General features: G+C 34.5%; 2 protein-coding genes across 4 annotated transcripts; both read left to right on the top strand.

Moving 5' to 3' along the window:
- The first annotated feature begins 1,882 nt into the window (after window positions 1–1,882).
- LOC127254021 (vacuolar protein sorting-associated protein 54, chloroplastic) lies at window positions 1,883–17,263 on the top strand. Of its 2 annotated transcripts, XM_051278873.1 has the most exons (18): window positions 1,884–3,012; window positions 3,335–3,397; window positions 3,916–3,995; window positions 6,139–6,238; window positions 7,781–7,855; window positions 8,675–8,810; window positions 9,039–9,127; window positions 9,840–10,090; window positions 10,742–10,913; window positions 11,011–11,094; window positions 11,180–11,595; window positions 11,935–12,088; window positions 12,448–12,529; window positions 13,339–13,418; window positions 13,687–13,848; window positions 15,484–15,551; window positions 16,390–16,470; window positions 16,628–17,263. In XM_051278873.1, exons 1-18 carry the CDS (start codon window positions 2,212–2,214, stop codon window positions 16,761–16,763), a joined length of 3,030 nt encoding a protein of 1,009 aa, XP_051134830.1. In that variant the 5' UTR covers window positions 1,884–2,211; the 3' UTR covers window positions 16,764–17,263. The 2 variants fall into 2 exon arrangements, 1 of the variants encoding a protein (XP_051134830.1); XR_007839386.1 differs by lacking the exons at window positions 16,390–16,470; window positions 16,628–17,263 and having other exon boundaries at window positions 1,883–3,012; window positions 13,346–13,418.
- A 345-nt stretch (window positions 17,264–17,608) lies between these two features.
- Window positions 17,609–22,859, top strand: LOC127254022 (CBBY-like protein). 2 transcript variants are annotated; one of them, XR_007839387.1, is made up of 11 exons: window positions 17,609–18,019; window positions 18,262–18,311; window positions 18,429–18,492; window positions 18,977–19,025; window positions 19,127–19,195; window positions 19,699–19,760; window positions 20,415–20,495; window positions 21,497–21,651; window positions 21,746–21,823; window positions 22,034–22,177; window positions 22,567–22,859. XR_007839387.1 is itself a non-coding variant. In XM_051278874.1 (11 exons), the coding sequence occupies exons 1-11, from the start codon at window positions 17,742–17,744 to the stop codon at window positions 22,673–22,675; spliced, it is 1,146 nt and encodes a 381-aa protein (XP_051134831.1). In that variant the 5' UTR covers window positions 17,613–17,741; the 3' UTR covers window positions 22,676–22,859. The 2 variants fall into 2 exon arrangements, 1 of the variants encoding a protein (XP_051134831.1); XM_051278874.1 differs by having other exon boundaries at window positions 17,613–18,019; window positions 21,746–21,830.
- Window positions 22,860–22,904: the final 45 nt, after the last annotated feature.

Genomic DNA, 22,904 nt, shown 5'->3' with positions numbered 1-22,904 from the left:
CCTACTGCTTCCGCAATGCTGCTTTCAACTCATGTTTTTCGGGGTTGTGTTTTTCTGTTCTTAATTATTTTTAAGTAAGATCAGCATAATGACTTTGATATCATATCTATAAACGCCTTATTATAAGTAATTTTAATTATTTTTTCCCACCTTTAAAAAGTAACTACAAATACTAACGTGGTGTAATGAAGTCCAATGTGATTGTATTTAAAAATATATATATAATAATAACACGGTTGTTTATCTAATTGTTTTCTACCTGCAAATTTATAAAAAAAAATAATAATATAATAGAGTAGAAAATGTATTGAACATTATTGTTCCATGCAAAAAAAATTTAGGAATTTCTTTTTTAATATAAGAGGGAAAGACTGTTTCACTAGATACAATGAATTTTAAGTTATAATTCAAAATCATTTTTAACATAGTATTGATATTTCACTTAATAAATATCAATTAATTATCGACTTAATATCAATTATTTATTTATTTATTTTTTGTAACTTGAAAATCCGCAGTCGCTACCCGAAAGTGCGCACTGTGTAAATTCTTGGTCGAACCTAAAATGTGTAGTGTCATTGAGATACTATTTACCTTAGACAACTGAACACGTTATGTGTATTTACGGTGATTGTAGATCATCTTTCTTGCGATGACTGTGCTCTTCATGCCGCTCTACGTTTTTGCGTGGTCATTCTTGTTATTGATCAGCTAGACAATGGCTATACGAGAAGCCACCGGAAATTTTGCATCTTGGATGATTTTTCAACTGTTCATGTACGCATTGAGTTTTTCGATCGAAATATACAACTGTATTTTCTTAAACACACTCATATATTTATACATGGCTATTTTTTAAAATTACCATCATGTTCAATTATAATTAGATACCACATCAAATTCCATTATCTTAGTGTTTGTCATTATTTTTTCAACAGTATAATAATAAATTATAAAGTCATTTCTAGTTGCCTCTAAAATTAATTATGATTAACTCATATAATTTTATTGTTATTTAATTTATATATATATTATACTTTTTATAATATTTTTGTAGAATAATGGAATAATAAAACTCTATTTTAAGTTTTGAATTTTTATAATTCTATCTTTTAAATTTTACTATCTGATTCTTTAATATTTTTTGGAACATATATATTGTCCTCGTCCTATATAAAATATCTATTATTTTTGTTTTTCGTTTATTTTTTTAACTAATTATAAATTTTAATTATATTTTAAAATTTATAATTTTTCAATATTAATTAAATTATTTATTTATCTTAATTTAATCTAAATTTATATTATATAATAATTATTTTTATTGAATATTTTTTAATTATTTATTAATTATATTTTTTTATTATGTATCTACGATGATATGAATAATTTTTATTGAAACAAAAGTATATATTTTTTTTATAAAAAATTAAATATTATTTTAATATAAAACTAAAACCAAAAAATTTCAAATCCAAACTCAAAAATACACTAGGGTGTGTTTGTTTGGGGGGTTGAATTTTGAGTTAAGATTTGAATAGTAAAAATTTTGAATTTGAATAGCGGTATGATGTGATATAAATATGTGTTGATGTGATATTTTAAATATAAAATTAATTTTTAATATAACATAGAAAATAAAAAATAAAAATAAGTATCTAATTTAATATTTTTAAGAAGAAAAAATAGAATGAATAATGTATTTGGGGGAGAATATGAACAAACACAGCACCCTATAATCAATACTCGTAAAGACAATTAATCAAATTCAAGATATCCGGCAATTGGCTGAGCCCGGCCCGCTAAAAGGATTTGGGTCGGATTCAACGTTGGGTCTGGGTTTGGGTCTCCTCCAGCCGGAGCGCACCAACAGGGTGCTTCTTCATTTGGCATCTGATCTCGCGTCGCATGGTCTGAGAGGAGAGATCTGCCCGGGGCAAGCAAGCCACTCCACTCTCCACCCCACCACCCAGCTTCTTCATTTCATGTCTTCCTCCTTCGTCTGCTATTCTGATTCAATATCTCTTCTTTCCTTCTCCTCCAAGCCCCTTGCCGTTGGGATCGCATCAAATCACATCACATCGAGTCCCGCCTCCGCCTTCTTGTCTTCTCAAGAAACCCATTTGGGGTTTTCCGATACATCATCTTCTTTCTCTGTCTCTCTTTGCATGCTCTTTTCCTCGATTTCGATTTCGATTTCTTGGATCAGCAATGGATTCAACGCCTGCCCAATCACCGGGAAGATCGCCTGAAGTTTACTCCAAGAAGCAATCCAATTATACATCTGCATCCTCATTTTCCAAATCGATTTCCGATGTCAGCAGCCAGAGCTTCTCCTCAATCCTCAACAACCCTAACCCTTCCTCCTCCGTCGTCGGCTGGTGGTCCTCCTCCGCTGCCGTTCCCGCACCCGAATTCGCTCCTCTTCCCGCCGCCCCCAAAGCTGGATCTGAAATTGCCCGATCCGATTTCCAGACTTACCTCTCCGCCGTTTCTGAATCCCACTCTCGATTCGTTGACATTCTCAGACAGCATGACAGGGATAACCAGGGGCACGATGGCCCTTTTACTGGTGGCGCCGCGGGGGAGGCATTGGTGGCCTGCCTGAGGGAGGTTCCCGCTTTGTATTTTAAAGAAGATTTTCAGTTGGAGGATGGTGCCACGTTCAGAGCGGCTTGCCCTTTCCAAACGATGTCGGAGAATGTCGCATTGCAGGAGAGATTGTCGCAATATCTAGATGTCGTGGAGTTGCATTTGGTGAGGGAGATTTCCATGCGATCGAGCTCGTTTTTTGAGGCGCAGGTGCAGTTGGAAGATTTGAATGGCAAGATTGTCCAAGGGTGCCGGAGGGTTAAGGAGTTGAAGGAGACGATCAGGCTTCTTGACTCTAATTTGGTTGGTTCGGCAAGGAGAGTGCAGGAGCTGAGCATGAAGCGTGATGATTTGCTCAAGTTGCAGAATAAACTAAGGCTCGTGTTATCTGTTAACCAGGCAGTCTCCACTCTTCAGTTAGTAAGTTGCTGTTTTTCGTATTTTCGTATTGTTAATTTGATGGGCAGTAGCATTTTACTTGCACACTCTCTAGTTGTATCTAAGACAGAGTTTTTGATATCGAGGTCTGCAATTTATATTTCGAACTTTTATTGGACTATGGTTGAGTTCCCTTTCGTGAAGAGGAATATGTTCATACATTTTAACTTATCCTATATTGGATGGCTATTTTCATATTAATTTACTTATACATGAGTATGATATATGAGGTTTTGGCTTATAGTCAGTAGCTAGGCGAGTGCACGAGTCCATATTGATTTACCCTTTATTGCCTTTTTTTCAGCTTGTTGCATCTGCAGATTGTATTGGAGCTTTAAAGATTATTGATGACCTACAGTGTCTGTTGGTATGCTCATTACATATTATGATTCTTTATTTCATTTATGAGGAACTATTTTCATGCATGCAGTACTGCCCACGATAGCTAATTCATCATTGAAGTTCTTGATCTCTTTTTTCTTTTCTCTTTTTGGGTGTTTTTGGCTTTCAGATTTCTCTGTATGTTATCTTCATTTGTCAAGTGCAAAACTAAAACTAAAGATGAGTACTTTATTGCGGTTCTTACAAAATACTGCCATTATTCTTACCAAGAACTAGATCAAACTTGAAGTTGTTTCGCTAGTGTTCGAAGCCAAATCTATTATTTTGTATGTCAGATGATATCACTTTCTAACTTCGGTTTTTTCTTCATCTTGTGCTTCCCACAGTAATAATATAATCATGTGATGGACGTGGAGGTCTCTTTGGTTTAGATGTAGAAAGAGCATTGTGCTCCTTTAATCTTATTTATTTTTTGCTAGAGATGTTTGAATTATACTGTGAAATTCTTTGTCCATCTATCTGTAAGCTGTATTGTTTTGACAGGAACGAGATGAGCTTATTGGCCTGCATTGTTTTCGTCACCTTCGTGACCATGTAATTGCTTCAGTAGATTCAATTAACAGGTTGGTCTACTTGTGGTTTTCAATGGAAGCTGTATTTATATTCTTGTTACCTTTGCCATATGAGAAGATATTTAGCTTCAATGAAATGTGAAGTTCTCTGTAAAACAGTGAGATTGTTTTCCATGTAAAGTCAAGCGATCATCTTTTCTCACTCTTGTCTTGTTCTATTTCTTACTGACTTTATTGTTTTTGTACTGTGGGGTGGAAATATGCATTTAGATGGCACAAACCTTGTATGCCTGTGAAGGCTATCACTGATACTAGAAATAAATAAAGCTTCCTGTCGTATCTACCTTTTTTTCTTGATTGGAAACCTACTTATTAAGTATATACTTGACTATGAGACCTACCGTATGTGTAATTCATAAATAGGGTGATCCCAATTTCCTACCTTAATTGTTTAGGTAATACATTAATTGAAATGTAGTAGTATGACTATTTGGATGGTGGATCTGTTAGGTATAATAAGTACTAATGGAGTAATGGTTTCTTTTCTTTTTCGTTTCTTGCTAGAAAAATACAATATCTTAGAATGATCAAATTTAAAGCAATAAAGTTAGGAAACAAACGAAGGGAAAAAAATAACAAAGGATAATTACAATGGAAACTTCTTTCTAAAGGTCACAATGGAAACTAAACAATAAAAAATCTGGAGAAGAGATAGGGATCTTATCTCATTCATTGGTTTATTTTTATGCTATGCTACACTCAATGGGAATATATCAGGAGTCCTATGGTGAATGTAGACCTTGCTTTATGATAACATCTGCTGTTCTCCTTTGGAATGTCTGGTGTGCTTAGGTATGCTTAATAGAGTGCCCAAGGTTTTAGAAAGTCATTGAGGAACTTGGAAGGAAAGGGGATTATGCGCCTTTGCTTGGCACAAGATCACTTGTTACTGAGATTCTGCATTGCAGCAATTTTATTTATTTATTTATTTATTTTGACATACTACAGATTAGAAAGAAATTGCAAAAAGAAAACAAGATCTTCTGTTTGATATGAAAAATCTCACCTGTTGATTGTTCGAATTGCAATATCTTGCTTCCTCAGCATTTTTCCTCTTCAAATTGCCTCCTAGGGTTTTGTATGTGTCCTGTATAAGAAAGACACCCTTAAACCCCACAAGTATCGTGTCTTTTATGAAGGAGGCACAAAACACAGACCTGCAGTTTCCCATATTCTCTAGATTCTTCCGACACAAGCATTGCCATGTTATTCTTTCCAGCGATATCATGAGAGTTTCTTGGCCAACTCGACACTCTTTAACCCACCAACATATAGTTGTCTGCGTAAATTTTTGAAGTCTTGGACATTGCTTGTATGTGCATTGTTGTTACTAATTTGTGAGCACCTACAGTGAAAGAAAGAAGTCATTAATGCCATGCCAACATGCAACTGAAACTGGATAAGACATAAAGTTAGGATATATTAAAATAATATCTGATAAATCAGTCATCATCAACTCCCACGAAAACTACAGTCACTACTTAATTGACTTTTAATTGCATTTTTTTTTTTTCCCTTTTCTAGTGTTTGTGTCTCTGTTGGTTATGAAATACATAAGTTGCTTTAGTAAGCACCCGTGCCCCTTAAGTTGGCAATGGGAGGACTGCACATGGTGTTTGGTACAATTTGATGAGTTGATATATGGAGATGATTATTTATGACTTTGAAATAGACATGGTTGAATAAATTAATCCAAAAAGAATGTATGGCAAGTAATGTGGCTTGAATGTGTTATTTTAACTTGCTATTTCATGCACTATCAACATCACTCCTTGTTTCCTGATTGCAAATAATAGTGATGTTAAAAGAATGATGGGTTTGGTGTACCTGAAATAAATAAGAGCTTTTCTAGAGGCTTGTATGCATAGTAAAAGTTTCTTCTCTTTCCTCTTTGTTAGGATCTGCTATGAACTTTTCAATATCTCCCTGGTACTGTGAAATTTGAATCTACCCGATACGACTTTTTGAGCTTCTAGTGACGTTTTACTTTCTTGGTCTGCATGATGTGGCTTCAATTTCTTAATTTTATCTGGATTGCTAATCTATAATTTTCAGTTATTCCAACATGCTTTTTTGGCTGTGGAATCACACTGTATTTGCCTGATGTTTTGACTTATGGAATTTATTCTTGTAGCATTCTTGCAGCAGAATTTATCCGCTCATCTCTGCGTGGGTCTGAAAATACAGATGCATCAATACCATCTGCATTCACTTCTGATGGGCTATATGATGAAGTATGCTTCATGCTCTCTTTCCATTTTTACTGATGCTTCCACGCATTCATGGAACCTGTCTATGGTTGCATTTTTTGTTTTTTGTTTTTTGTTTCCTTGAAAGTAATATGTTTTTTAATATACGCTGGATTTTGTATAAAGTAAACTAAATGGATGATCTGATTGTATAACACTAACTGAATGTTTTAGAGCATAGGGTTTTGTGAGTATGAGCGAATTTTAATTTTAGTAATTGCTAATGATTGAGTAATTAATTATAACTGTTGTTTTTTCATTATATATATATATATATATATATATATAGAGAGAGAGAGAGAGAGAGAGAGAGAGAGAGAGAAAGAGATGATAGTTTTCTGAAAGATATAATTGGTGAGTTGTGTTTTGGGGAAAGTTTTGTCTCCCTGGTCAACATCCAAACACCGCAATTATTCTAGTTTTCAGTACATGTTATGTGTCTTTATAAGTCTTTCCCTTCCTGTGCTTGGGTGGAAGCAGAAATTGAGGCCACATCTGTTGAACAAATTTGGCCCTAATGGAATTCAAAAACATAGTCCAAATCCAATCCTCTTTGTGTTTTTGAAGGATTTTAAATTCATTGACTTTAGAAGTTTAGTGTTTGAAATCCATGTTTAAACCTAGTCATCTCTAAATCCACTCATTATCTTTTGCTTAATGTTGCTCATTAGTTATTTAACATTTTCACTTATTACTTATTAGTTATGTGTGATGTGCTTGGATGCCTTATCAATAGATAGATCTTATATTTAATTATAAAGTTTGACTAATATAGCTATTTTATTGTTAATTAAAGAATTTTTATACATTATTGTAATGACATAAATATATAGACATACTTATTATATATATATTTTTATGAATTTCCACTACATCTATTATTCAAAATTATTTTTAATACTATCTTAAATCAAATAATATTCAAACCATGGATTTTAATTTTTTTTGCATTTCAAGTATGAGGGAATTCAATCCCATTCCTCTAAAATCCATTCTCAAACCAAATGTATGCAACCAGATGTCCTGAACTTAGTTGGAACACTCAAATGTAATTTTCTTTTCATAATTGGTTCATGTTGTTGATGCAGACCTTATATTAGAAGTGTTTTAATAATCCATAGTTTCATCTTATCTTCTGTGATAGTAACCTTTTTTATGATCAACTTGCATTGTCATGTTTCATCTTTCTGGGAACTTCTAGCAATTATTTCTTGTTCTCTTGCTTTTAATGACTGAAACCTACTGTGAAAAGCCTTATGCATGCCATATTCATCCTTTTCTTGATAGCATTTTATATGACTTAGCTACATATTATAAATTTCCTTTTTGAAACCTTCTAGGCTTCGTTCATTCAAATCCTTGCTGTTGCAGGTAGATTATTATGTATTGCATCTTCCCACTAAAATGCATCTTGCATTTTATGTCTTTCCCCTTTAAGTGCTCATGTGTAGTATGCTTGCTTAGTTATCATCATTTGATTTTCTTACTGTGCTGTATCTTTACAAACATCTTTCGGGTTCGTTGCAGGATAAATTGGAGGAAGAACGAAGGTCTAATTTTCAAGATCAGCTTCTTCCCCTTGTCATTGGATTGCTGAGAACAGTGAGTCTTTGTGTTATGTTCTCATCTTTCAGCAATGATTATTCTTCTGTTTTGGAATTTTGAACTGTGGTCTTGTGTGCATTACTGGAAACTAATTGTGGTGTGGTGGATGAATTTAGAAGTTTAAAGGGTTTGTTGTTTGGAGTTTGATTTCAGCTTTTTACCATGCAACCATCGCTATTCTCTATAAAAGACAAAACGTAACTCCAAATAGTACACACCATAATAGATTGAATTATTATAGGGAAAATTGTAGCATTTTACAATTGTGAATGATAATCATGCGTTCAGAAATTGAATGGGGTTGAGGGCTTGAGGCAGTTAGAATATAACTGGTACATATTTTCACTTTTTTTTTGACCTGCTACTTGTACAGTTAACATCATGGAAGATTTGCATCCATTTATTGGTACCAGTGGGATCTTAATTGCTGATGGTTCCCATATGGTGTGGATTACCTTTTGATGATAACTTTTTGGATCTGTTAGCTGGTTAGAATTTGAACTTAACCTGTGCTTTGGTCTAAACTTAACCTTAGTCTTGAAAACTGAAAATTTCCTTTCTCTAGTTGAATTTTGTAATCATTATTGAAGAAAAACATGAAAATATGCTTGTTGAATCATAATCACTGCCTTTAGTACTAGGCAGACTATAATTTGCAACCTAGTCTTTATGCTTATTTGTGCTTGATTTGGTTGTATTGATTATATCTAATATATATATATATATATATATTTAAAATGAAGGGAGGGAGATTTATCAATCTTCTATTAATATTTTGCACCAATATTATCTTGTAAATTAATGTTTTGCTTACAGGGAAAATTACCAGCTGTATTGAGAATGTATCGTGATACACTGGCTTCTGATATAAAGACTTCTGTCAAGGTGACAGTTTTGAATATGCCACTAGAGTCAGGTTCTTTCTCTGGAGAGGGTATAGTGGATAATGATGGTGGGTTCACCTGCAGTTCATTTCTTATGTATTTTGAATTTCTGTTGAAAGCTAAGTTCTTTCTTACTTGATGATCTGCATACAACATGCAAATTTTCTCCTTTACTTACTCTTCTGTAAGAGTGAAATTCTTAATGGAAATTTAAGAGACTCTTGTAAGAAAATCCTATCTAACTTGTATAAACTCCTCATCTGTTAAATCTTTTTCATTCTGCATTACTCACTCAGGTGGAGGCTCGTCACTTGGAAGTAAGTTGAAAAGCCTGTCACCTGATGGCTTCCTGAGACTTTTGGAGGAAATTTTCAAGATTGTACAGGTAATGTGCATGTACAAATTTTGATTGCCCTGGTGTACTTCCAAATTTTATAAGCCAACAATTAGCATGTGAAATGGTAATTTATCATTGATTTGTGTTACATCTGCACCATTGTTTACCTTTAGTAAGGGCTGCATGCAATCTATTATGCTTCCTGAACCATGGGTCTTGATCGGGAGTATCCTTTTCTGATATAATGTTAAATTCTTAACCTAAACTATAACCTGGTATATACTTGTGTTTCCATTTCGTACTCAATTAAAAAAACTACCTTTCTTTTTTTTTTTTGTTTTTTTTGTTTTTTTTTTTCCCTCTTGCTTTCTTGGTTTAAGTAAGACTTGATGGATGCTTTGTGGTTTGCCTCACTGCCCTGTATTTCAGTTTTATCTGCAACCTGATTGTGTCCTCTTATGCAATGTGTATAATGTTTGTTGATCTGTTTATTCACACTCCACAGTTTGAAGTTACTATTGCTGTTTTGCACATAAAATTAGGATATAATCCGTTTGAGATCATTTAAATAGCACGTCAGACAGTGAATTCTTTCAGATGATGCTTTGTTGCAAATTCTATTATTAGTGATAACTAATATGATTAGTACCTGTAAATATATCCCCGGATCCAATGATGATCCTATATGCTGCCTTGGCTTACATTCATTGATCGTAAAGCTGGAACGATGTAACTTGATTTTTTCTTTTAGTGAATGCAGACTCGCTTAGTGCGAGCTTCTGAAGTTAAAAGAGCTATTGAAGGGATTATGGCCAATCCCCATGGGCACTATGCTGCTGCTTCTGTTGCTGCTGCCATTGCTCATGGAGCAACAGCTACAGAAGTGACCAATGATAAAGATAGTCATGCCAGTTTGTTTTCACCACAATCTTCCCAAAATGCTAGCATGGTGGTACCCATCCATGGAGGAGGATATGATACTGCGAGTCCAAATCTTTCCAAAAATTTCAGGTGAAATTCTCTTTCTCCGGTATTATTGGAAATTGTGTTTCTTGATTATCTATTTGGTGGTTGGCCAATGAGAATGTCTTCTTGATACTTTGTCCACAGTATGCACGTTTTTCATCATTATCTCATGATGTTACCATCAAATTAATTTGGATATTTTATTTAGCTTAGTTTACTGGAGGCTTTGTTAGTAATTGTCGCAGTGGAAGGGAGAAAGCTAAGCTTTAAGAGGGGAGAATGGATCTGATTAAAGTTGGTTCAAGGAAGAAGGCTGACATTTCTGTGTACTTATATTTGGTTGTGCTTAATCCATCGTGAGATGTTATTGAAACTTGGCTGAATGATGACTAAGCTTGATTCCTTCTGCCATCTGCTTAAATTGGTCTATTTTACTGTTTCTGCCAATGTTCTGTAATCTGTACCCATACTTGATCTCCTCTCTACAAAACTAAAGCATTGGAATTTTGATCAAATTCATGTTCCATGATGACCTTGTACTTTCTTGAAGTTTATTGTCAGATACACAATTAGTGCTTTCATTACTTAATTGCCTATGGTAACAAAAGTTATTCATAATAAGCTTTTTGCTACAAGGATCTGTGGCAGGGCCATTTGAAATCTACTGACATTAAAATTTTCCTTCTATGTGAACAGAGCTGATATTTTAAGAGAAAATGCAGAGGCTCTATTTGCAGCTTGTGATGCTGCTCATGGAAGATGGGCAAAAATTGTTGGAATTCGTTCTCAAATTCATCCAAAACTGAAGTTGCAGGACTTCCTTAGTGTTTATAACATAAGCCAAGAATTTATAAGTTCCACAGAGAAGGTATTGTGACAATTATTGTTGTATGATGTTATCTAATTATATTGAAGCAACCTTTTATTATTCTTATTGTGATATGGTATAATGCCTATGCAATCAGATTGGTGGGAGGTTGGGATACAGCATTCGTGGAACGATCCAATCACAAGCTAAATCCTTCATTGAATTCCAGCATGAATCTCGAGTTAGTTTCTATACAAGACAGCGTTTGGCATGTACTATGTTTCTGTTCTCAAGTAACCAACTAATTTTCCCTACGGTTGTTGCAGATGGTTAAGATGAGAGCCTTACTTGACCAAGAAAATTGGGCGGAGATAGATGTACCTGATGAGTTTCAGAGCATTGTCAACTCACTTTTTTCTTCAGAGCTTTTGGTTGCTGGAGAGACTGATACATCTTCTGATGATACTGCATCAGGTTCTAGTCAAGTAGCACCACATGGTGATGGTTCCTTGGTGGAACCTGGTTCATCAAACTCATCCCAGCCTAATGAGCAATCTGATTCTAATGGGACATATGCTGATCATATGCCAAATGCTGATTCATTACGCTCTAATGCAGCGGCAGAAAACAGCAATTCTGGTGTTAGCACTTCTTCTCATGCAAGTGGCAGCATGAAAGAACGAGGAAAATCTACTCATAAAATGCTTTATTTTAAAGGTGTTGGCTATCACATGGTGAACTGGTTAGCACTTTTGCTTACAACTTGGTGTGTGCATTGCTGTTTGTTTTCATATTTTCATCACATTTGGTGGAAATATTTTTTTAAGCACTGATGATTAGATTTACTTATTTCGTAATTTAGATTTTGTTAGATTTGATATTAGGTCTGGTTTATGGCTAGTGATGGAGTTTCCCTGGATGTGTTCGGGGGAGGAAGTTGGATTGTAGTTATTCCTTGGATTCATGCTTTAGTTTTCTTGCCTGGTTATCTTTGTTTTTTATTTGGAATATCTTTCTTTTTCTTACCATCCTGAATATTACTATGAAGACTAGATTTAGTAACTCTTTCTTCCTGCTTCAGTGGCTTATATTTGGTGAAGATGATGTCAGAATATGTGGATATGAATAATTGTTTACCCACACTCTCTGCGGAAGTTGTTCATCGTGTTGCCGAGATTTTGAAAACTTTCAATTCAAGGACTGCTCATCTTGTTCTTGGAGCGAATGCCTTACAGGTACTAATTCAAAAAGGAAAGTTATTAAGTTATTTTTTAAGGATCTAATCTCTATTCTTCAACTTCTTGCTTTAATCCGGTGGGCTTTTACTCAAACATCTTCTTGTCATTTTGATATTTAATTAGTTGTATATATTTGAAATCTTGGGAACATAAGAACTTATGCTTGGATATTTTTGACTGAAGAAGATCCGTTTTACATGACTTTCTGGTTGAATTGTCCCTGGAATAACTGGTATCTATTCTTTAAATTGTACATTAGGTCAAAAAATGGGCTGGACTATCTGCACTATTCAATTATTTAATAGTTTTCCTGCTGGTTATTGTAATATGCCATTCTCTAACCTAATTGACTGCAGGTATCTGGCTTGAGGTCAATTACTGCTAGACATTTGGCTATGGCCAGTCAAGTTATAAGTTTCATGCATGCCATCATACCTGGTAAGTGGTTATAGAAGTACCTAATTGTCTCCTTTAATATCTCATCACAATCAGTTTCACCGTAGCGAAAAGAATACTTTCATCTAATCATCTCTTTGTTTACGTATAATGGGGTAGCTGATGCAATCGGTTTTTCTATTAATCTCTGGCTCCAGATTTGCAACTTACTATTTTTCATGTTCTACGATGTTGTAATACCATGGTTGGTTTGATGGGTATTCTTATATGATGTTGGATTTCTGAAGTCAGATCATATATGCTAATAAACTGTAACTGAAATTCTCAATTATGATAAGCAATAGGGAACAAGTGGTAGAAGGAAAAGCCTGCAAGCGCTATATAAAAACTAGGAAAACAATACAAGCAAAGATAGCCAGAGAGAGAACTCCTGGCCACTCCAAGATTTTACTTGGAGTATATTAGTTGATTTAGTTCATAGTGAAATAAAGATTCTGTTTTTGTTTTTGTTTTTTACTATACAACTTTCATAATTTTCAGTAAAAATATACTATTTTTCTATACAAAACATGACATCTAACAACTATTTCATCTAAAAACCAAAATACACACATAAAAAAAAAACCCAAAATATCACAAAAACATGTTGCATGGGTGAATTCTATTGCAATTTATTCATTCTTCATTTATTCCATTCATATGTTTTTACATGGTTTTGGTTATGAAGTGCACATATAGCATTGATTAAACTTTGCGCTCTGGATGTTTCTTAACCTGAAGTTGGCATTTTTTATTTCACATTGCGAACCAACTAATGCAATCCATTTACTTCTTTTATTTTTTCTGTCAAGAAATTAGGAGACTTCTCTTGCTCAAAGTGCCTGATACGTACAAAGCTTTGTTGCAATCAGAGCTTGATCGAGTGGCAATGGTAAAATAATTTTTCTTACCATTTTTATGTATTACCTATTCAATTATTACCCAAGTGAGGATATAATTTCTAGGGAAGTCACAGTCTGTGATTCTGCATCTATAAAGTTAAGATAATTTGAAGTGTTTCTTTTCAGATTTATATGGGATAATTTTTGCTTTGATTGATTGATTTATTTTTTCTTCAATTAATTAGAAAACATGACACTATATTGACATGTCACTTGCTATTTATTTTTATGATTCAATACTATTGTTTGTTCTGATAGGATTATAAAAATCATTGTGATGAAATTCACTCCAAGCTGGTTCAGATAATGAGAGAGAGGTTGTTGGTTCATCTACGTAGCTTGCCTCAAATTGTAGAGGCCTGGAATAGATCAGAGGAAGCAGATTTACAGCCTAGTCAGTTTGCTCGGTCTCTCACCAAGGTACACTACATAACCATTATTTTGATGATGAATGTTCATTACCAGTTTGAAAAAGAAAAAGATTTTTGAATTCCCTGACACTGTACATTGTTTTTGTTTTGACATTATTAAAAAGAGAACCAAATATAGTGGGTTTATAAGAGAAAGGATATATATATATATATAATCGATATATTACCATGCTCTAGGCTTAGACGATTCGCTATATTCTTGTGATAATGCTTTAATTAGTAGTTCTTGATGCAATAAGTTAGCATCAAAAGAAAGAAAAAGAAAAAGTTAGCATCTACACCTTATTCTGTTTCCTTGTTTTATTTAGATATGATTTGATTTGATATGCTTACAATATAGTTAAACTTTCCTAATCTCTAGAATACTTTATGTATACTCTATAATCATTTCTCATGATATATGAAAATATATACTATTTGAGACACTCTCTAATTTAGTATCAGAATTCAGAGCTGAAGGAAACATTTTCTCCACTGTTATCTTTCTTTAGTTAAAAACCCTTGCCGTAGCCCTCTTTTTCCCCTACTTCCCCTCATCCTTGTTTGATCTTGTCCGAGAATGCAGAGGTGTATTCTTGATAGGAAAAACCTAGCCGTAGCCCTCGATATAAACTACATCAATGATAATCTTGACTTTAGCAAGACGAAAAATTCAAGTTCATATCAAACAAACTGATGCAATGACACGAGGAGTTTCTAGTGGTCTATTCTATATGGCATTGTCCAAGTTGGGGATGCGTGATATCTATGTACCAATTTTAGGGGGAGAGTTAGCATCTACATCATATTTTGTTTCCTTATTTAATTTATATATAATGTGATATGTTATGATTTGATTTACTTAATCATATATTTAACTGCCTTATTACTATAATAGGCCATATGCATTCTTGATTAAAATTCCTCATGAAATATGAAAGTATATACCTTTTCAGCCAATCTCTAATTCAGTATGATTATGGAAATACTAAAATTTTGTAATGAGTTACGATCTTTACTTCTTCAGCCTTTTATATGCTATATGTGATTGTAACCTTTTCACATCTGGATCATTCTGGAATCACCATTGTGCAAAGAATAAAATTTCAATATACAAAAATATTGATGGTGCGTAGACATTTCTAGACCTGTAGTATCATGAGCTTTATTTGCTTGACAACATTCAGGAGAAGGACAACCCATCTCTGGGTAGACTGTGTATTCTGATAATGCTATATATTGACAAATAAATATATAAATTAAGGTTCTAATGTCATGTGGTATGGAGCTAGAAACATGAGCTTGAATCCATCATTAAATGCTCATGATGGTAATGTTGGATTCAGAGTCTATCACTGCTGATAATTACTGTTTGTTTGGTGGCAAGAAAGTTACGAAATCGAACTGCGGGGTGGAGACATCCAATAAGCTTATTGTTTCAAAATTTAACTTCCTGAAGCTTTTGATTACTTCCATCTTTGAAATGCTTATGCTCCATCTTTTTGGTTACTTGTAAATTTGTAATGCAGAATGGTGCATTTCCTCCTTGATGGACTTGTTTTTTGTGATTTTACTGTTATGGGCCTTCTGATCTTAGCAATCACTCTTCTTTTCATTGATTGTTTTGTTCCACTTATTACAACAGGAGGTTGGATATCTTCTACGGACTTTATCTAAGCACCTTCTCGAAGAGGATGTTCAGGCTATCTTTGGGTAATATATGTTGTCAGGAGTGAACTTTTGGTGCTTTGTTTATTGCCTTTACTGTGGTTGGCCTTATGCATGGTCTCATGCAAGCAACTTGCATGTGCAAATATTTTCTCAAACTCGATTATCCCTTTCAAAAAGATTTTCATCAAATTATCTGCATATTATTTTGCATATGATATAATTGTTTATGTATCTATTAGCTCAAATGTTTCCCCTAAAATGATCAAAGCTTTAGACACCGTTTACAAAGATATATTTAGAACTTTTGGCACTATTCGTCTACAATAAAATTTTAAAAAATATCACGTCAAATATATTTTCTCATAAAACATCACATCAAATATAACTTTTTACTATTCCCAAAATTTTTCTAATATATCTAAACGGAGCCTTAGTTCACCACAATTTGACGTTCCACCTCTTACTTAGTGTGGCAAGGACGCCTGTAACATAGATAGATCAGTTCAATTGATTCATTTACTCAGGATACCTTCGTTTTTCATTTGTTTCTTATTATTAAAGACATGGGCTGGATTGGTTACAATCATGATTTTGTCTTAAATCTTTTGTCTACTTCTAATCCATGTCAGTAATTTGTGTGTGGTATGTCACTCTATTCTCAGGTTTATATCAAACTCTTTTATTTTAGATTGTTGTCAGTGGCGCCTCTTTAGTAGATGTCTGCACATCAACTAGGATTCGGTGTTCATAATAATGTAGAAAGAATTGAGTAATTTGGTTGGTTATTTGTTGATGCTGTTTTTTCTTGCATGATTAAGAAGGATGCCATGCAAATTGATATTTCCTATTACATATGATCTTGCTTACCATGATTTTGCAGGCAAGTGGTTGTAATTTTACATTCTCAAATTTCCGATGCATTTTCGCGTCTAGAGATAAAAACGCCACAAGCAAAAAGCAGGTACTGATATACCTTACCTCCATAGTTTATGGGTTATGAGATTCCTCACCCCACTCTACAAAAACTAAAAGTAGAACGCATGTAGATAAATCAATCTCTATTGGGTGTCTCACCATCCTCCGATAACTAACTCTACATCTTGTTGTCTTCCTCCCAGCCTTCTGTGTGACGTCCAGCATTTACTTGGATGCATAAGAACGCTGCCGTCTCAAAATTCAAGTAAATCCAGTCCACAAAACTGGGGGCTGCTTGATGAATTCGCACAGAATTTTGGCCCCGAGCCTGTGGAGTAAAATTGGCTGAAGTTTATATGCAATACACACAATTTGATCTATCTTTTTTCATACATATAATGGGGTGGAGAGGAGATTGGGTGTACTCGATGGGATTGTATGCAGACACTGCGGATGAACCGAAGCTGTTTTGCGCAAGGAGGTAAGCGATGATGAGGTGCCGTGGTTTTGGAACAAGAAGAGCCAAAAGGGAGGGAGAGCTCATTGTGAATTTGGCCTTGTAATCTGAACCAAGTAACCACCTTTGATCTCTCATTGTGTTTGTAATTGATTTTTTTTTTTTTTTTTTTTTTTTTTTTTTTTTTTGTTTTAAATTCCCAGGGTATAAGTTGAATCTGAGCAGTCACTGGGGAGGGAGAGGGAGAGGGAGAGTGATGTTTTGGACTAGGGTAGTTGTAGAAGAAGATGGAGTTATAATTCTTTTTGTAACGTAAACAAACGATTCCTGCTCTGCTGTATTATTATTATTATTATTATTATTATTGTTATTATTTTTAATATGTCTCTTGCCTTGGGAGTTCCTTCTATGTGTTAATTGAAATAACGTGTTGTATGTTTATGTATAATATGCTAGTTGGGAGATTGAGACCCTTCTTTTATCAAAAAATTTTAAACATATGATAATGTCTTAGAAAATCAATAAAATAATTAAAAATGCTTGAAAATAAATAAAAATCCTAGATACTCTCCCAGCCCTTACTTGTCAGACTTTAGACTTTACGCTGATTTTACAATTTTTTTTTTTTTTTTTTCAAAAATATCAAATAACATTCAATTTTTATTTATTTTAATATAAAAAAATTACCTTCTTACGGTAAACATAGCGTAAAATTGAAGAGGCTCCTCCGTGTCCCCTCCCGTCCACCTCATCATCTTCATTCATTCATCTGTCTTCTTCGTCCTTGCTTCATCATCGATCGTCTCCCTTCCCTTCCTAGATCAAAATCTGCTCTGCCCAACCATTTACAATATCAAATCATGCTTACCGCTTCATCTTCCATTTTGTCCGCCTTCCGGTTCTGTGCTGGTGCACACTCCACTTCCCCTGCGATATTATTGTGCCCCTGCCCTCGCATGTACCACACTCTCTTATGCAGAGACCCTCTTCTCAGTCTCACTTCGCCCAGAAATAATACTTGTTCTACGACACTCAACCACCGCTCGCATTTCCATCCTTTCATTTCTGCTGCTTCCTCTAGAAACGACACTGAAACCAGTCCGCCTCAGAAATTCGCCCTTCTCCTTGAAGTTGAAGGGTCTGTATTTATCTTAAATATTCCTATTATTCTCGCTTTGCTCATGCAGTCATTGACAATTTTCATTACGAGCGCCTTGGCTTGCTTCCGGCATTTTGTTGTGAAAACTTGTTCACGGTTGCTTTGAAATATTCTTGACTAGAAGTTTTTCTTTTTTTTTTTTTGGCGCTGGAGATGGATTTAGGGGATCCTAGAAAGCATAACAGTTGGTGTTTCTGTTCTTAATAAGTTTTTCATTTCAGGGTTTTGATTGATGTTTCTCGCGTGGGCAACCGCCAAGCATTCAATGCAGGTGCATCATACACCTTAAGTTTATATTAATCGAACTTGGGCTTATTCCCTTTATCTTGTTGATCTTGATTGACATGCTTTCATTGGGGTCTCACAATGCTTGATCGGATGGATTTAGCATTTAGAAAGCTGGGGTTGGACTGTGCAAATTGGTCTCAACCAGTTTATTCAGACCTTGTAAGGTATGTTAATATTTCCAAGAGTTTTGTATAGTCACAGATAGAATGATGGATGGAATGCAACTACGTTCTCTACTCTTTTATTTAATTATTTTGTCCTTGTTCTTTTCTGTTCATTGGTAGCATAATAGAAAAACCCGGATCCGGCTTGAATTAGTATTAATGACAACTCATTTTGTTACATATACATTTACATTTACAATGACAATTTCAACTTAAAAGACATCAGCACCTAATTTCGTTAATTATGTAAGGATAACTCTCAGACTGATTTATATGGAGGTAGTAGAAACTAGAGACTGATATTTCTCTCGAATCATTACCTTATCTCATTTTCCATGGACTCTTGCTGCATTCCTGTATTATGAGTTTTTAAACAAATGACAAATGTAAATGGTGACTGACAACGCAACTCAACATGGGACTCAATGGCACTACAGGGATTCCTGCATTCTAAACTTATAATGACTTGCTCCTTGATGCTCAGGAAGAGTGCTGGAGATGAAGAAAGGATGCTAATTTTGTTTTTTAACAGGGTGCGTTCACCTCTCTTAAGATCATCCCAGTGTGATTGATTATACTCTTTCAATACACTGGCTTTTCATTGCTTTATTATAATTATTTGCTCTCATGGCAGATTGGTTGGCCTACCTCAGTTCCCACTAGTGAAAAGGGAGCTTTTCTGAAAACTGTTCTTCGGGAGAAGGTATTGATAAGAGATGCTGTAGATGCAACTGAGGTTGTTTATTTTGGTTGTAGTTGAGGTCGTATACTTTACTCTCGTTTCATGCATCTTATGCTTGATGCCCATGGCTACTCAATAAATTGCTCATGTTTTGGATTTATATAATTCCATTGCTGTCTTTCTCTCACTTATGTCTTGCTTTGATGCTCTATAGTTCTTTGCAATAATTTTTATGTAAATTTAGTCTATGGAGGCATTATGTACCCTGAATACTTGATATTTTTAGGTCTAGAGGATTTGATCTTCTGTAACATTTGAAAGATCTCTCAGTGCCTCTCCAATGATTCTATCTGGAGCATATGTTATGCTGACTTATAAATTTTATGCTTCTCTTCCGATCGCAGCTATAGTTTTATTCACTTTGTTTTGCTCATGAAACCATTAGAATCATTTTCTTTGTTTGGAAGCATGCACTCTTATTTTATTGTAGTATGAGACATGACATTTGGATACTTATTTTGCAGAAGAATGCCTTGGAAGATCTTGTCATGTCAAAAGCTTTTTCCTTGAGACCAGGTGCTGAAGAGTAAGTTTGTTTAATGTGAATTAACATGGAATATGATCCTACCAAGCATTTATCGTGAATTCTTGATTCAAATCTTTTTTTTCGTCCAATTTCATTTCTTCCTTGTTGTGTATTGGCATTCTCATCCTGCTAACAGCACATGGAATACAGGAGATGTAAATGCTCATGTAAGGATTATATAATGTTTAGTTTGTTTTGGTTTGCTTGTGAGTACAGAGACAGAAATCCTTGGGAGTCAACATAAATTGTTGAAGTCTTCCCTTACTGACGACAAGGCGACATGATATTACCTATGCCTTATAGTTGCTTGAAGATTGGATGCCTTTAGTAGCATAATAAAATACTAAACATATATGCTGGTGGGGTAAGATACTAAGATATGCTAACAAGGATGATGATATTGCCTATGAGTCGTAGAATCGATGACTATGCTACCTGCCTCTTTAATTTACGACAGAGTATTAGCTCATTGAGTTTCATTCGTGTTTAATTTTCTATTGTAATGTGTAAGTTGACTCTCATTATAGATTACAATCAGAACAAGATGAATATAATATCTTGTATAGTATTATATTACTATATATTGAAATGCATTTTCTTACTTGTAATTGATAATTGATCTTTGTCTTATTGATTTCTCCTGCTTCGCCTTAGGTTCATTGATGATGCTTTTAAAGAAGAAGTACCTGTGGTTATCTTCACAGCATACAGTGGTGGTGGAGAAAAGGTTGCAAGGTTTGTTTCTTAATCATTGGATCTGATCATAGCATGTTTGGCGCTATTCAGATGGTCTTAAGGCAGAAATAATAATCTTTTTGGAATAGAATTAAAAGAGATTTACATATGTAACATGAAGGACACTGTAGCTTGTAAAAAACCAAAATCATTGAAGGAGCAAAAATTTGTTTGAACCAAAACATATGCCCTTCTTCAGAATGCATAGAAAGTAGCAAGACAGACATGATTTTTACAATTTGTTGATATGTGAATTATGCAGCAGATATCGATCTTCAAAATTCATTGTTAATAAAGCATATAACACAATGGAATTGCATATAATTTGATGGTGGATCTACACGATGTTTTCCATTGAAATGTCATGTTAACAGAAACTGTTTACAATGCTTGGAGTTGAAGTCCATGTGATTGAAGATATTGTGGCTTCTGATATAAAAAATTATGTAACCGAAAGCGATGTGCAAGATCTCCTATTGGGTGTTGTGATTTTTGTTATTTCCCTAAACTGAATTGTTATTGTCATATGTTTCCTTGGAGAAGTATAAAATTTTTCTTCTTCGTATGTATCTTCATCTTCACATTATCTATCACACACAGAGAGAGACTATACAGATTGATAGGAAATAATAAACTTATCAGCTTCCTAATAAAAGTAGATATTGATTTTCTTTAATTCCCTAATCTACAGTCTACACACACTATTTATGTATTAGTTACAAAAAGATCTAAACAAGTGTCTTATAGCTTGGCATGGGGTGGGTGCATTTTCACATCAGCTGAAGATTTGCAGGTGTATGTAGTCTCAATATCTATAATTTAACTGCTTCATCCTTGCACTGAAGAATAGGTGGGTCAGGAAAAATCAATTAGGATGAGGAAGTCTTGTACAAGGGTGAATGTTACACATGTTTGCAGTACTGTGATAACTTTTCCAGTTCCTTGACTCGAATCTTTCTGCCACACCTATGCTCCTAATATGTAGCATTGTTTATCATTAGATCTATTGTTGAAAAGCTTGGAAGTGATAGAATGTCTAAGATAAAGATTGTTGGAGATGATGAAGTAAAACAAAGTTTCTATGGCCAGCTTGTATTTGGCAAGGGGGTGTCTTCCAGTTTGGATGAGCTGTTAGCTGAGGAAGTGAGAAAATCAGGTAAGAAACCTGTTTTCAACCTTACGTCCATACTTTCTACTGCTTACATGTATTTAGGAAAGCTCAAGAAGATCTTTAATGTCTATTGTGTCAGCTTCTGCTGAGAAGCAAAAAATTGCCGAGGAGGTTGCCTCCATGCTGAAACTGAAAGTTGACCTTAACACTAGTTCCAGTGAGAGGTTTTTCTTTTGTTTTTTTCTCCACTCTTGAAAGTTTTGGACCTTAGTGTTGTTACGTTCTGTATACTATGGCATATTATATTAGTGTACCAATTGAACATTAAAAATCTTACATATACAGTTTTTTTTTCTATGTTGAAGGTTTAATGTCATTTGTATGTAGGTGTTTTTTTGATGCTTTGATTCTATGTTGCTCTGTGCAGTCTCAAAAAAATTGTTGCTGCACTAAGAGCAGGAGCAGAATATGCTGGTTTACCTGTCAGCAACTGCATTCTGGTTGCTGGAAGCCAGGTTGGAGTTGCGGCAGCTGCACGAATTAGCATGCCTTGTGTAGTTTTGCGGAGCAGGTACAACTAATTTACGGTCGCTATATTGTTGTATTTGTTACGGGTGCTGAATCTGATGAAAATTAGTTATGACTCAAGTATTTGTAGTTTTCTATAATGTAACTCCTTTAATTTCCAAAAAAGGTATTCTTAGTTTTCAAACCTTTCTATTAGAATCTGATAGGAAAGTGTTCACCATCTAAACAAGCTGTCGAGTCCATGAAATGATGGTCAATTGAAACACTTAATGAGTAACTTGTTTGAATGTGTTTGTAGATGTAGATTGCCTTCTTGAGCTTTTCCCTTTGAATCTTGAGCTGTGAATAATGTTTGTCTTGTTCGAGTATACTGATTATTGATTTTGTTCTAACTTTTTCAATAATATATTGGTTACGGCTGCGATCATGAAGTTCAACATCAAGAGCTGAGTTTGGTTCTGCAGTATCTACAATGGATGGATTTGGTGGTGCAGATTTGAGCATTTCTAGACTTCGCAGAAAATTTTTACCTGAAGATTAGTTGTCCCCAGTTATAAGTTTGGCGTGTATTTGCATATGTGGAATTAATTATTTCCTGAAACATGTTGTTCTTGCTGCTGCCTGCATATCTTTACTGGTGTAAGAAAACTTGATGGTTCATGTACAATGTTCTACTAGCTGAACTGACTAATTTTCTGCATAAAGTTGTTTGTTTTCGGAACTTACTCTTCTTTGTTTGGTGGTGGACATACAGAGCTGTTAACGATCCG

The sequence above is a fragment of the Andrographis paniculata genome, unplaced genomic scaffold, assembly GCF_009805555.1.
Source record: "Andrographis paniculata isolate CXL003 unplaced genomic scaffold, ASM980555v1 Contig52END, whole genome shotgun sequence".
Classification (NCBI taxonomy): domain Eukaryota; kingdom Viridiplantae; phylum Streptophyta; class Magnoliopsida; order Lamiales; family Acanthaceae; genus Andrographis; species Andrographis paniculata.
The sequence above is the reverse complement of the archived record's forward strand: the minus strand, read 5'-3'. Positions and strand labels throughout refer to the sequence as shown.